The 15,136-nt window shown below is 44.8% G+C and overlaps 1 protein-coding gene across 2 annotated transcripts; it reads right to left on the reverse strand.

The window, feature by feature from the left end:
- Window positions 1–4,296: 4,296 nt before the first annotated feature.
- On the reverse strand, window positions 4,297–14,769 carry Akap4 (A-kinase anchoring protein 4). Of its 2 annotated transcripts, none has more exons than XM_021154043.1 (6): window positions 14,631–14,769; window positions 11,532–11,627; window positions 8,951–9,001; window positions 8,414–8,515; window positions 5,053–7,170; window positions 4,297–4,641 (listed from the first exon to the last, which is right to left on the reverse strand). In XM_021154043.1, the coding sequence occupies exons 1-6, from the start codon at window positions 14,655–14,657 to the stop codon at window positions 4,486–4,488; spliced, it is 2,550 nt and encodes an 849-aa protein (XP_021009702.1). In that variant the 5' UTR covers window positions 14,658–14,769; the 3' UTR covers window positions 4,297–4,485. The 2 variants fall into 2 exon arrangements, with proteins under 2 accessions (XP_021009702.1, XP_021009703.1); XM_021154044.2 differs by lacking the exon at window positions 14,631–14,769 and adding an exon at window positions 13,952–14,117.
- Between the last annotated feature and the right edge of the window lie 367 nt (window positions 14,770–15,136).

Raw genomic sequence — 15,136 nt, forward strand, 5'->3', positions numbered from 1 at the left:
ATGTACTCCTGTCCCTGTACACCAGAAAGCAAGCACTGGCCCACCACTCCCTCACTGATTGGCTTTTTAAGGCTTAAGTTTCACGAGTTTTCTGCCTTGCCTTAAGCTTGTAGGGCAACACATTTTCTACATACTGTCTTGCTGGACTCTATAAAGTATTCTTACAGGTACAGTTTTACCAGTGTTCCCTCTTTATCCCTGATCTTTTGGATTACCACGTTTTGGTATTTGGTTCACTGTGTGGGGTTTGACATTATTTTTAAATGTCATGAAGTTTTACTTCTCTTTGTCCTGCAACTGAAGATCGCTACCTTGAAATGCTCAGGAAGCTCTGCTGGCTAACTTTCTTGGTACCAGAAAGTGCTACAAAGGGCTGTCGGGGCAGAAAGACATCAGTGGTCTTACCCAATGCTGGATTTTGCATACTGCAGTACTGGCCTTTAAGGCAAGCTTTGCCCACTGTTGTGATAGTGGCAAGGTTGTTTATGGATGTATTAACCACTATCCTGTTGGATTTGAGGTCTGCTCCTATAAACATGATAAAAATTCCATGGCTAAGGAAGACATAGACCCTAGTAAAGAAGCTATTGGCATTGTTTTTTTTGTTTTTTCTAAATGTTCATGTTGTCAAACTACTTTTTAAATATTTGTGTTTCTATTCAGAGATTTGTGTTGCTGTTAACCTTGGTCAGAGAAACTGATTGCAGTAGGTTGTTAATAGAGACTCATAACAGTCCAAAGGACTGAGAGTCAGTCACTACGAGTTATAGTAGAATAGCTGTATCAACCCTCCCACCTAACACTCAGGGAATGGCGTGGAAGAATGAATGAGGAGAGAGAAAGAATGTAAGAGCTGGTGGATAGGGAGGAGCGCTGTGGGATACTGTTCTCAGAGTGTAACACGGCTGTTGCACACGTGAACTCTCAGCAGCCATGGCTACCTGCAAAAGACCTACATGTCCCACTCCCAAGGAGCTATTGGCAGTTGATAGCTGATGAAGGAAGTCACTTTTCTTTGGGGGGAATGATCATTATTAAGTTCCTTATGCCCCACATGTACATGTGGGCATTACCAATTCAGATTCAGTGGGTTAAAAAGGGGGGGGGAAGACTTAAAGTTGGGAGAGAGATTTGTAGGAAGTGCCTGGAGGGGCTGGCAGGGAGGAATGGAGATGAATGTCACCAAGATAGGTTGTATACATGTGTGGTATCTCTTGACAACTCCATTTTTGACACGGACAAGGAGCTCTTTGCCTCAGCACAGTGCAGCTATGGTCCTGTGATAACCTTGAGAAGTTTCACTCAGGACTCTTTTGAGATGGAGGCCTCCTTTTAGAGAGGCCGAAACTGTTCTGAGCTATCAAGAAGATTGTACTTGCCAGGAGAGGATCACCTTTCTCTGCCTTGCATCCTTTCCCACTAACACAGGTCTCTGAGTTGAGCATAAGCCCTGAGCTTTTCCAGCTGCAGCCACTGAGCATCGCCACATTGCTATTGGGGTGCCCGGGATCATGTCTCATTGACAGAAGTCAAAGGCCAAGGCCTCACTCTCCAGGAATAAACCCTGAGGACTATTGAGCTTCTCCAGACCCCTGTCAGGGCTCTTGTAGCCCAAAGCATTCCTTTCCCTGCTGGGATCTGTCAGTTAGTTCTGAAAAAGATCAAATTTCCTCACCCCAAATTTGCCTATTATCCACACACAGTTCCTGGAGAAAGTCTGGAGAAAAGACATGTTCTCATAATCCTCAAATGTCATAACTGAAGGTCCCTTAGAGAGCGTCTTGCCTCAGGCTGCCTCATTTAACAGAATATGTAACTTCCTTTGCTCTATTTCCACATTTCAAGGAGTCCCCAAGGCTGCCTTCTAATACAAATCAGGAGCAAGGTAAGAGCCAAGTTAATCAGGAAAGTAAGCTCTCATGGGACCCAGCTGTGCTCGGGAAAGACTCAGGCATTATAAATACAGCCTTGGCCTCAGGAGTTGGTTATCAAGGATTTTCTTCAAGGACAAAAAGAGATCTATGCTGCCTCAACTCCAGAGCTTTACACGAGGTTGGGTAAGACTGACAAACATTTGATTCATCCTGGCAGGCTTGGAGATTTGAAAGGTCCTACTCTGAGGAGGCCTGTCTTTCCTTCCTCCCAGTCCCCAGGTACTGTGAAGGCTTGGCAATCTTGACCTATGACCCTTGCAGCTTACCTGTGTCTTACCTGAAGTCCATTTATGTTGATGGTTCTTGTATTCAGCTCTGAAATTAAGAGAACACTCCCAGCTTTGTTAGGGCAGGCTTTGAGAAGTGTGGAGTTTTTCACATCTTTACATTTGTAATGAAATTTACCAGGTGTAAAACACTATCACCCCCATTCCTCCCTTCACAGTTTAGCCTCAAACGTGTGTTGAGCATGGTTTTCAGCTACATTTTATAGATGAAGGCTCATTTTGTACTACACGTAGCACCTTGAGTGACAAAGCATGTCATAAGTGAATAGTTAACAGAGCCCACAGAGTTGAGACCACTGATTGATCTGGTCTGCAATGAATTCCCATAATCATGATTGATCACTGGGAAACACAGAATAACTGTGAGACCTCAGTACCTAGGCCCTAAGAAGACTCTGACATCCGGTAATATTGGGATAGATGGTCAGTTTACCATCTCTTCACTTCATGTTCTTGGGATGTTTTTCTTTCAGATTAGTGAAAGATGGAAATTCTTATCAACTGAAATTCTGCAAAAGCCTAGTGGAGAATCCCCTCATGTCAGCCATGTATAGTGAACTGGTGTGTGTGTGTTGGTGTTTGTCTTTGTGTGTGTCTGTGTGTCTTTGTTTTCCGTGTCTTTGTGTGTGTGTGTGTATGCCTTTGTATAGGTCTATGTGTGTGTGTGTCGGTGTTTGTCTTTGTGTGTGTCTGTGTGTCTTTGTTTTCTGTGTCTTTGTGTGTGTGTGTGTATGCCTTTGTATAGGTCTATGTGTGTGTGTGTCGGTGTTTGTCTTTGTGTGTGTCTGTGTGTCTTTGTTTTCCGTGTCTTTGTGTGTGTGTGTGTATGCCTTTGTATAGGTCTATGTGTGTGTGTGTCGGTGTTTGTCTTTGTGTGTGTCTGTGTGTCTTTGTTTTCCGTGTCTTTGTGTGTGTGTGTGTATGCCTTTGTATAGGTCTATGTGTGTGTGTGTCGGTGTTTGTCTTTGTGTGTGTCTGTGTGTCTTTGTTTTCCGTGTCTTTGTGTGTGTGTGTGTATGCCTTTGTATAGGTCTATGTGTGTGTGTGTCGGTGTTTGTCTTTGTGTGTGTCTGTGTGTCTTTGTTTTCCGTGTCTTTGTGTGTGTGTGTGTATGCCTTTGTATAGGTCTATGTGTGTGTGTGTCGGTGTTTGTCTTTGTGTGTGTCTGTGTGTCTTTGTTTTCTGTGTCTTTGTGTGTGTGTGTGTATGCCTTTGTATAGGTCTATGTGTGTGTGTGTCGGTGTTTGTCTTTGTGTGTGTCTGTGTGTCTTTGTTTTCCGTGTCTTTGTGTGTGTGTGTGTATGCCTTTGTATAGGTCTATGTGTGTGTGTGTCGGTGTTTGTCTTTGTGTGTGTCTGTGTGTCTTTGTTTTCCGTGTCTTTGTGTGTGTGTGTGTATGCCTTTGTATAGGTCTATGTGTGTGTGTGTCGGTGTTTGTCTTTGTGTGTGTCTGTGTGTCTTTGTTTTCCGTGTCTTTGTGTGTGTGTGTGTATGCCTTTGTATAGGTCTATGTGTGTGTGTGTCGGTGTTTGTCTTTGTGTGTGTCTGTGTGTCTTTGTTTTCCGTGTCTTTGTGTGTGTGTGTGTATGCCTTTGTATAGGTCTATGTGTGTGTGTGTCGGTGTTTGTCTTTGTGTGTGTCTGTGTGTCTTTGTTTTCTGTGTCTTTGTGTGTGTGTGTGTATGCCTTTGTATAGGTCTATGTGTGTGTGTGTCGGTGTTTGTCTTTGTGTGTGTCTGTGTGTCTTTGTTTTCTGTGTCTTTGTGTGTGTGTGTGTGTATGCCTTTGTATAGGTCCGTGTGTGTGTGTGTGTGTTTTAAATAAGTCTATCTGTACATCCTTAGCAAAGACTAAGAACTACCTGGGATTAGAAAGGGGATTAGTTCAGTTTGCCCTTCTCCCTAGGTGGCAGAATTCTAAACAGACTCTGCATGGAGGTTTTGGTGAAACAGGCTAGAGACCTTGTGTCTTGGGTGCTCAGAAAAGAGCCCAGTGTGAGATGTGGATACAAATTCACCAGCCATGGAAAAGGAACCCACTTGTCCCTCCCTTTTCTCCAATATCAATGACAACAAGTTTTTGAATTTTTTTATTCATGTTGCCCAGGAGGGCACCCAGTATTTTCACAGTGCAACTGCTCAGATGTATTGGTAAATGTGATCACAATTGTGCAGTTCACCAGCCTGATGGTGAGGGTGGCTCCAGCTGGGGTGGAATTGCTGCTGGGGAGAGGATGGATGGAGGGGAGTCAAAGGAATTCTCAGCTTACAGGTTAGTGAGAAGCCAGTCTAGCAGCTGCTTTCTAGCCATGTTGCCCACGGCTTCATCCAGTTGTCGTTCTTTGGCAAACTTCATGACCTCCTGAAGAAGATCTCCTACACTGTACCCCTTCTCTGCAGCCTTAGCGGAAACTTCAGGGAGCTGTGGAGAGAGCAGAGTGATCTTGAGTAATCTGATGCTTTTCAGAAGGAGGACCCAGTATGCAAAGGGAACTAACATCTCCCTGTGACTGTCCCCCAAGGTTAATGTCACAGATCCAGAACTGCTGACATGCCTAGCCTTTTCCCCTAAGACCTAGGAGATGGGTTTAAGGAGAGTTGCATAGTTTTATTTCAACTCCTATACCGAACATGATTTCACTATGTGATTTCTCTGAAATCTAATGTAGGAACTGCATGCATGTGTGTGTGTGTGTGTGTGTGTGTGTGCACACGTGCGTGCATGCACAAGCATTCATGCAGAGACAGAGAATGTAGTTATATATATGAATGCTAGTCTGCTCACATCTACCCATTCTGTCTTTAATTTCTTGGGCCTTCATGCATTTCTTACCTTCTCTAGTTGTCCATCTTCATCTCCCATGAAGTAGAGCATGGGCACATTAAACTGAGAGGCTGCAATCCATTGCAGGACAGCCTGTAGCTGCTTCTGCAAGTTACTTGTAGAGCACTGATTGTTGACAATAACTTCAGGGCCAGGACTTTCAGGATAATTTTGTGACATCGCAGCTTCACGGCCACATCTGGAGCCACTGCCTACCAGGGCTGCTTGTTCTTCCAGCTCAGCCAGGGCTGCTCCATTGTTGCTGTACTTAGCCATGATCAGGCAGAGTTTCATCACGGATTCTACCAGCTGATCTATAAACTGGCGGTTCATTTGCTTCATCCCACTGATGAAGTCCAGTTCTGCATTGTCTTGGCATTGCTCTTCAGGTCTCTTGGCCACGGGAGCTGCTTTGCTTGATCTAGGATCACAACAACGCTTATTGTCACTTTCAGTTAGTTCATCGCAACTGAAAGGGCTCTCGCTCAGGAGTTTCTGAATCAGGGACAGAACCATGTTTGACATATCCATCTTCTGGGACTCCAGTTGATTTTCCTTCATACATGTAGATGGTCCAGGACCTCCATGAGTTTCAAAATGCTTCATTGAAAGTGATTTAGAACTTTGGCCACCTCCACATTTTTCGTATTGTGCACTTTGGGACATATACCCCATGGAGGAACCAGGGCACTCCTCTTCACATGGATCTTTGCCCTTGGCTTGTTGGGTCAGATGGTATTGAATGAGCATAAGGGCAGAGACAATTAGATCCTTGGCCAGTGAATCTGTGGAAGGACTGATCCTTTCTCTCTTCTCATCTTTATTGGTGCAGCATACTTTGTTAGTCACCTTGCCCTGGTTTCCTTGCTTCTGGTTGTTCCACATAGTAAGGCTCTCTTTGAGGATATGCTCGCTGACTCTCTCAGCACTTGTCAATGATTTGCAGCATGGATCTGCTTTGGATTTGCATTTATCTTTTCCTTTCATTTCAGCTTTCATAGCTGAGAACTCAAGGCTCTGATTCTTGCATTTCGGATCATTAGTTCCAGCTTTTAAGGTTGCATATGCCAGACTTTGAGACTTAGTCTCCTTCTTCTCACCAAGAAGAGCACTGACCAGACGCTTTAGCATGGCTTCCATGATGTCCGCTGCATTTTGTTTACCATGATTGAAAAGATTCCTCTTGACAGCAGAAACGAAGTCTGAGTCTGTCATCAGGACTCCTGTTATGTTATGTAAGTTTTTCATGCATGAATCAATCAGATCAGATACAATTTCCTTGGTGTGCTTCAATAGTACCCTCTTCAGGACCACACAAGCCGGAATTGGCTTCCCACAGCTGTGTACTTTCAAAGTTTTCATAACAGAGACCATCATGTCAGATGCTACTTGATTTGCATAAACCATAAGCCCCTTGCTGATGGAATCTGCAAATTCTTTGCTGTCTTTTGGGCACATCTGCTGCTTTTCTCCACACTTGTTCTTGTTAGACAGTTCACTATACAAAAAGGTTTTCCGGCCATCCCTGCAATCCTCTCCATTGCCACGCATTTCTGATGAGGTCAGTTCAACAGCTTCATGGGCCATCTCAGAAGCAATTTTGCTGACAGCGCTCCGGGGGCTGGTTTTCCCTTTATCTCCTGATGTATACATGGAATGATGGAGACATTTGCTTCCACCTTCCAATTTGTCCTTGATTTCCTTACGGGCCATTTGGATTACCAGAGATGACAATCGGTTGACATAGAAGGAAAGGTCGTCCATAGAACATTCTCCCTCAGGAGTGGCAACTGACCTCTGATTGCTAGGAGATTTGGCTGCAGGATTTGAGGGACTTTGGTTATTGTTGGTGTTTTTGGATGCCGCCATTTCTAGGCGAAGGTTTTGAGGTCCTTTGTTCAAATAATCCAAGTTTACTTGATCAGCGTACACACTGTAGCAGTTCTCAGATGGTATTTTGCTATATTCACCCTCTAGGTCTCCCACTTTATGTTTACAACTAGAGGCTGAGGGACTTAATGCATGTTGGAAACCCAAGGCATACTTCTGGAGATCATTGAGGAGCCAGTTGAGGACACTTATAGGATCAGAGGGAGCTTGTTTGAAAAGGCACACAGATCCCTCCGTCTAGAAAAAGAAGAACACCTCGCCATAAGATTTTGAAGAGTTTGGGTGGGATAATTCTACCCTTTTGTTTTCTGGTTGTTAGAAGATATAGCTTGTAAGTAACAGAGATTTGACATTTTAGCATATAAAGATATCCAGTATAAAGCACCATGATAGCAACAAAAGCTTGGAGTATATGGAGTATAGAGTATATATGCTTGTAGATGTAACTGTTTACAAGTGCTGCCAATGTGTTTGCCAATTTCATTTGATTACTTATGTATGTCTCATTGTGTCAACAATGTGATATACATACATAATAATATATAATAATATGTTAATATCAGTATCTATTGTGCATGTAAGCCAACACAAGCATGCATTTTGTACATACTAGTGAATGGAAAAATACACTTGTATATGTTAGTATGTCTGAATATGTAAAGAACCCACTGTCAGTTTCAATGTTACTATTTAAAATAATAATCATATGTGGTTTATTCTACATTTATAAGATCTGTAGGTATTTGTGTATATAAATGTTGCACATACTCTGGGTGTTTTAAGAATCATACGTGAATAACATAGTACATATATAACTGCATTTGTGTAAATATGTGTATCAAAGTATCATTCAAGTGTGTTACTTTATATAAGTTTGTATGTATATATGTATGCATGTCAGTCATGATTGTGTATTGTCACATAGGTCTTTCCATATGCCATATCCATAATGTGTATGTCAATGTCTGAATTAGTTAGGGTCACTGACCTGGTCAAGGTTTGCATGTGTTAATGTATATTGGTGTGTGTTTATGCAACAGCTTACATATGTAATCTCTTTAGGTACCCAAATTCTTGGTTGATACGTGTTTTCTCTCTGTTCCATATCTTTCCTCCTTATTAAATAGTGGGCAATATGAGGCACAGGAGCATATAAGTCAGCAAGGAACATTGCAAAGGTCAATACTAAATGTACACCTTTCTTAGAACAAGGATAGCAAAGTACTGTTTGGAGTAGATACTTACAAGTCATGGAGTAGTAATTTGAAACTTCGTGATTAATGAACACTGTTTTAAAATATTGCATGTGGAACTTATATTGCATGGCCCTGAACTTAGTCCTGTGTTCTCTAGAATGTCATAAGTTCCAGGTTGGCAGACCTATTGGACAACCATTTCCTTACCATCTCTGAACCAGAGTCTTCAGATTTACTATTGGCCCTAGAAATGAAGAATGATAGAATCTCAGAGGCTAGGTCACCTTAGTCTGGTCTTGTTTTTCAGTGTCCTTGATTACGATAATCTCTTTTTCTTCCAGAGTCTCCAGATTTAATTCGCCTTCTGACCTGGAACCAGCAGCACCCTGTGGAGTTAAAGGGTGAGATTTTTAATGCAAAGTTGAGTTTTGTGATTTCTCCAAGCTGCCCTACCCCTTAGGCTATAACTTCACAGTATGAAGGTCTTGTCCCCCATCATCCTTTGTTTTTTCAGGAGAGGTAGGGTTTCAATGCTACACAATATTTGAAGAATGAAACAAGATTGTTTCCACAAATTTCTAATCTATCCTCTGATGACATTCAAGACTATCCATCTCAAGAGCCATATTCTGTTATATACCACCGTTTGGGACAGATAATGTATATCCATGCTTTTATTTAGCCTAACCAGTTACCTGGGCCTTCGACCCGCATCCCTTCTACCTTTCTTCTCTCTCCCTCACCTCTTCCCGTTTCCTCATATTTCACAGAAAACCCTTATTTTTTCTCACCCTTTTCCACTTTGAACAGAAAATACTCACCTTGGAATCTTTATCTTCCACATTCAAGGTAGACACATCCACAAAGCATATCTACATAAAATAAGGGGGCAAATTTTGATACACTCTAGAGGAAAAATCAATTTCTTTCTTGGAGATTATAAGAACACTTACCTCATAGGGTTCTTGGGAAAAGTAAGTGATAGTGTAAATTTCAAATGTTTTAGTAATACACAGGTAAACATTTCTATGATTAATAGGTACATTGTACTAAAATATGAAGCTTGTGGTATTATGAATAATATTGCCTAGAATGATGATCATGTCTAAATATAAATAATTTTCATACTTGATCAGGAAGAAAAAGTGAAGTACTATCCAAATAATTTGAAATTTGGTAAGCGGTATGAAATTGTTGAAGTAATTTGCCCTCCTGAGTGGACTGACATACTGAGCAACTTACTGGTAGCTAAATATTATGGCTTTAATGTTAAGAAATAGAAGCTAGTGGCAACCACCACTCTTACCTCCTCTTAGGCTCCTACCCCACTTAGATTGCTCACTCCTCTTGGGTTTTTCCCTTCTTAGCCTTTTAGGCTCCTCGGTCCCTCCCTCCTCTTAGGCTCCTCCCCCTTAGACCCTTCCTTTCTTGGGCCATCCCTCTTCTTAGGATCTGCCCCTCCCTCTTCTCAGACCCCTCCCACTCTTAGGTGACTCCCTTCTCTTGGGCCCCTCCTTCCTCTCAGGCCCCTCCCCTCTTAAGCTCCTCCCTCTTGGGCCCCTCTCACTCTTAGGCCCCTCTTTCTCTTAGGCCCTTCCCACTTAGGTTCCTCCTTTCTAGACCCTGCCCTCCTCTTAGGCCCCTCCCTCCTCTTAGGCCCCTCCCTTCTTATGCACTTCCCTCCTTTTGGGCCCCTCCCATCTTAGGCCGCTCTTTCTCTTAGGCCCCTCCCACTTAGGTTCCTACCTTCTAGGCCCCACCCTCCTCTTAGGCCACTCCCTCTTCTCAGACCCCTTCCACTCTTAGGTGACTCCCTTCTCTTGGGCCCCTCCCTCCTCTCAGGCCCCTCCCCTCTTAAGCTCCTCCCTCTTAGGCCCCTCTCACTCTTAGGTCCCTCCCACTCTTAGGTTCATCCCTCCAATCAGGCCCCTCCCCTCTCATGCACCTCCCTCCTCTTGGGCCCCTCCCATCTTAGGCCCCTCTTTCTCTTAGGCCCCTCCCACTTAGGTTCCTCCCTTCTAGGCCCCACCCTCCTCTTAGGCCACTCCCTCTTCTCAGACCCCTCCCACTCTTAGGTGACTCCCTTCTCTTGGGCCCCTCCCTCCTCTCAGGCCCCTCCCCTCTTAAGCTCCTCCCTCTTAGGCCCCTCTCACTCTTAGGTCCCTCCTACTCTTAGGTTCATCCCTCCAATCAGGCCCCTCCCCTCTTATGCACCTCCCTCCTCTTGGGCCCCTCCCATCTTAGGCCTCTCTTTCTCTTAGGCCCCTCCCACTTAGGTTCCTCCCTTCTAGGCCCCACCCTCCTCTTAGGCCACTCCCTCTTCTCAGACCCCTCCCACTCTTAGGTGACTCCCTTCTCTTGGGCCCCTCCCTCCTCTCAGGCCCCTCCCCTCTTAAGCTCCTCCCTCTTAGGCCCCTCTCACTCTTAGGTCCCTCCCACTCTTAGGTTCATCCCTCCAATCAGGCCCCTCCCCTCTCATGCTCCTCCCTCCTCTTGGGCCCCTCCCATCTTAGGCCCCTCTTTCTCTTAGGCCCCTCCCACTTAGGTTCCTCCCTTCTAGGCCCCACCCTCCTCTTAGGCCACTCCCTCTTCTCAGACCCCTCCCACTCTTAGGTGACTCCCTTCTCTTGGGCCCCTCCCTCCTCTCAGGCCCCTCCCCTCTTAAGCTCCTCCCTTTTAGGCCCCTCTCACTCTTAGGTCCCTCCCACTCTTAGGTTCATCCCTCCAATCAGGCCCCTCCCCTCTCATGCACCTCCCTCCTCTTGGGCCCCTCCCATCTTAGGCCTCTCTTTCTCTTAGGCCCCTCCCACTTAGGTTCCTCCCTTCTAGGCCCCACCCTCCTCTTAGGCCACTCCCTCTTCTCAGACCCCTCCCACTCTTAGGTGACTCCCTTCTCTTGGGCCCCTTCCTCCTCTCAGGTCCCTCCTCTCTTAAGCGCCTCCCTCCTCTTGGGCCCCTCCCATCATAGGCCACTCCTTCTCTAAGGCCCCTCCCACTCTTAGGTTCCTCCCTTCTAGGCCTCATTCTCAGGCCCCTCTCCTCTTATGCACCTCCCTCCTCTTGAGCCCCTCCCATCATAGGTCTCTCCTCTAAGGCCCCTCCCACTCTTAAGTTCCTCCCTCTTTAGGCCCCTCCCCTCTTAGTCTCCTCCCTCCTTCCTTTCTACAGGTTCCTCCTTCCCTCACATTCCTCCCTCCCCTCTCCTCACTCCTCACTCTGCCTCTCTTTTGATTCACTCCTGTGCAATGTAATGTAGATGTGTGCTGGCCTCTGACAGCCCTTACTGAGCTTGGATGCTTGGAGAAGCCACATATCAGCTTCCATGAGTTTTATCTTGGACTACAACATATCTATACCCGTTTGGTAAATTTTTCTACTCCTTGGAGTCAGTTTGTATCTTACCACTTTTCGGTCCTGATCTTGTTGTCCTTTTGGGCTGTAAAGATCTACCTTGCACACGCCTCTGCGGCTGTGTAACCAGTCAATATCGTCAGACATCTGCAGGAAGAAGCAAAAGAAATGTGAAGTTCTTACACGTGGTTTATAAAATGAAGTCAGTTTTAATAAACCTTGTGGGGCCCCAATCCCCATCTGTGTTGAATTGAAGTTTAGGAAAGATGTGAAAGTGGGGAATGATTGTGATTAGACTTACCTTACTAAGTATCTTGAACATGGTAATATCATGTTGACTTGAGAAGATTCCAGCAGGAAAAGTGGTACACGAATAAGCAAATTTAAGTTTAAAAACTAGGGTTTACATTTAGTGGTTTATGTCTATCTAACTAAATAGCTGTTTCATAAAGTATTCCAAGAAAGCTGCTCACAGCCTTACATAGAGAATCAAGTGTCTTAGAGAAACAACACCAGGTTCTGAAAGAATCAAATTTATTGTTTTAGAAAGTTGCTGACTCCCTACAGTTCTACTTTCCCAATCCAGCCTGGAGCCAAAGGGACAAAGACAACCAAATAAGTTAGTGATAAAATTTTGCTGTTTAGACCAGTTAACAACTTAGTAGACTTGTGTTTTGGTGTCTGGGACTTGGATTTTTCTCCAGAATTTAACAGAATACATTTCTTCTAAGTAGTAGGGGGCTGTAGAATTCCTTTTTACACACACACACACACACACACACACACACACACACACACACACGAAAAACCTTCTTCTTCAGCTTCACTAGATTACTAGATCTTTCCTCTTCCCTCTACCTCTTCAAACTAGTCTGCTCTTTCCCCTCTGCCTCCCTTTTCTTTTCCTCCCCCTCTCTTCCTCTCCCCTCCTCCTTCTCTCCCTCCCTCATCTTGCCTCCCTGTGTTCCTGCCTCCTTTTCTTCTTCCTTCCTCCCTTCATTCTTTCTTTATCATCCCTCCATGCCTCCTCCCTCTTTTAATCCATCTTCCCTTCTGCCTTTTGCTTCTCCTCCTCCATTTCCCTCTCTTCCCAACTTCATTTTCTACCCTTACTCCATCCCTTGTTTCTTCTTTACTCCCTCATCTTTATTCTCTATCATTCCTTGATCCTTCTCCTTCTCTTCATTCATCTTCCTTCCCTTCCTTCCTCCCTCCTCCTTCCCCTCCATCCTCCCTTCATTCTCCATCCTCACTCTCTTTATCCCTCCTCCTCTCCCTCCTCCCCTCCATCCTCCCTTTATTCTCCATCCTCACTCTCTTTATCCCTCCTCCTCTCCCTCCTCCCCTCCATCCTCCCTTTATTCTCCATCCTCACTCTCTTTATCCCTCCTCCCCTCCATCCTCCCTTTATTCTCCATCCTCTCTCTTTATCCCTCCTCCTCTCCCTCCTCCCCTCCATCCTCCCTTTATTCTCCACCCTCCCTCTCTTCATCCCTCCTCCCCTTCCTCCTCACCTCCCTCCTCCTCCCCTCCTCCCTCTCTTCCTCTTCCCTCCCCTCCTCCCTCTCTTCCTCCTCCCTCCCCTCCTCCCTCCCTTTATTCTCCCTCCTCCGTCCCTCCTCCCTCTCTTCACCCTTCCTCCCTCCCCTTACCCCTCTCATCCTCCCCTCATTCCTCCCTCTCTCTCTTTCTCCCTTCCCTCTCTCATCTCTCCTCCTCCCCTCCCTCCTCCCTCCCTTTATTCTCCATCCTCCCTCCCTCCTCCCTCTCTTAACCCCTTTTCCCTTTCCTCCTTCCCCCTCTTTCCCTTTCCTTCCTCCATCTCCTTTGTTCCCACCTTCCTCCCTGTTCTCCATCTTCCCTCCCTTCCTCTTTCTCCCTCTCTTCAACCCTTCCCCTCCTTCTCCCTCTCTTCAACCCTTCCCCTCCCTCTACCTTCTCTTCATCCCTCTTTCATTCCTCCTCCTTCATTCTCTCTCCTCCCTTCTCCCTCCACCATCCTCCCTCTACTTCCTTCTATTTGTCTTCTCCCTAACTTCTCCCTCCTCTATCTGCCCTTTTCTTGCTTCCCTCTGTCTCCCCCACCTATGATTTTCCCCTTCTATCTCTCTCCTCCTCTCTCCTTACCACACTTCTTTCCCCCTTTCCTCTCTCCCCCTTATTTCCTTATTCCATCTTCTACCCTGTGTTCTCTTAGTATCACTTTTTAAAAAAAAGTTCTCTAGTGGCTATCTTCTTACATGATATGTATCTTGACTACTTCCCAAGGTGTTTGGAAATGTTTTCAATTAAGAATTCTACAAAACTTTAGAAAGCTCATGGAAAAGGCCTTACTACCCCTCAGATGAGAGAGCTTTTTTTGAGCAACTAGTGAACAACTACTAGCTTCAAAAAAACTCAGAAGCTACAAGATCCCTTCTGAGAGTTGGATCTTAAAAACCCATAAAAATTGAGATGTATAAACTCATTACCTTGATGACGGAGTTGTTTTGTACCTTTGACTGAATGTGTGTCACCCAGAAGTGAGATGTGCCCCTTTAGATGGAAGGGGGCAGTGCCAAGTTCTTAGGCACTTGCAGCTGGCTGCCACCCCGGTCAGCTGTTAGACCAGACTGATGGGCCAAGCTGCTTCCTGCTGGCTCTGACCCTGTGGTATGACAAGTATCTTTGTTGAGTCATAATACCTGGTGATGTAGCAACCTGAGCAAAGGCATGGCACACTTGGAAAACTCAGTAACCTTTTCATACCCAAAGTATGCCAAGCTACCTACTGAAGGACAAATTTTTACTATGTCTCAGTGGGCACATGTATTTCACAACATTTTTCACAGTTCACAACCTCCTGATATCAAGCATCTTATTCCTTTCCCTCCTAGACTTTGAGAATAATCTAATGCCATTCATTAGCAGTTTGGTGGGGGGGCAAGCGAGACATTTTCCCACTTTTGTTTGCTTCTGTTTGAATTTCCCAGGACAGCACCAGAGTTGTGTGGCAAGAGATGATTAGATTTATGTTGAGAGAAAAGAAATTTTGACCAAAGTCATTCTTAGTTATCTCAGAAAAAATGGAAATTTAAAACTAGAGGCTGCCTTAGACACTAATAAGACACCTCCCATACTACCCACAAAGAAGTCAGAAAATGTCTCTACCATTTTAGCACCACAGTAGGCAATCATTTTGGACCTTTGGATGGTTTCTTTTGGAGAATTTGGATGCTGCGATGACTCTTCCAGTCTGCCTCAAGATATTAGGTCTTTCCTCAACCCTCCATACTCTTCTGAAGCCTACTTGCCAGCTGGTACTAGAACTTAAAGTTCATGACATCACTGTTTCTATAGAGAACAATGACAGGACAAAATGGTTGGCCTTAGCCTTAGGATTCTCGGTGATCTACATGGTCAAACCATGAAAAAGACTTAAGCCCCCCACTTACTGTTTTCCGTTTTGGCCAGTGATCATTATTGGCTGCAGTATGTTTTAGAGAATTCTCTATATCCATTGGGATGCCTCCTGTTTAAACCAGTTTAAAAATATTAACACATACCAAAGGAGGGCCTCTCTTCTGTGTCCAAATCATACTTAACTGTACTTTGTCCTTTCTCTGTGTCTCTTCTTTCACTAATTGAATGTGAATAAACTCAACCAAACCCAGAAT

The sequence above is a fragment of the Mus caroli genome, unplaced genomic scaffold (assembly GCF_978045245.1).
Source record: "Mus caroli unplaced genomic scaffold, Mus_caroli_1 scaffold_5, whole genome shotgun sequence".
Classification (NCBI taxonomy): Eukaryota; Metazoa; Chordata; class Mammalia; order Rodentia; family Muridae; genus Mus; species Mus caroli.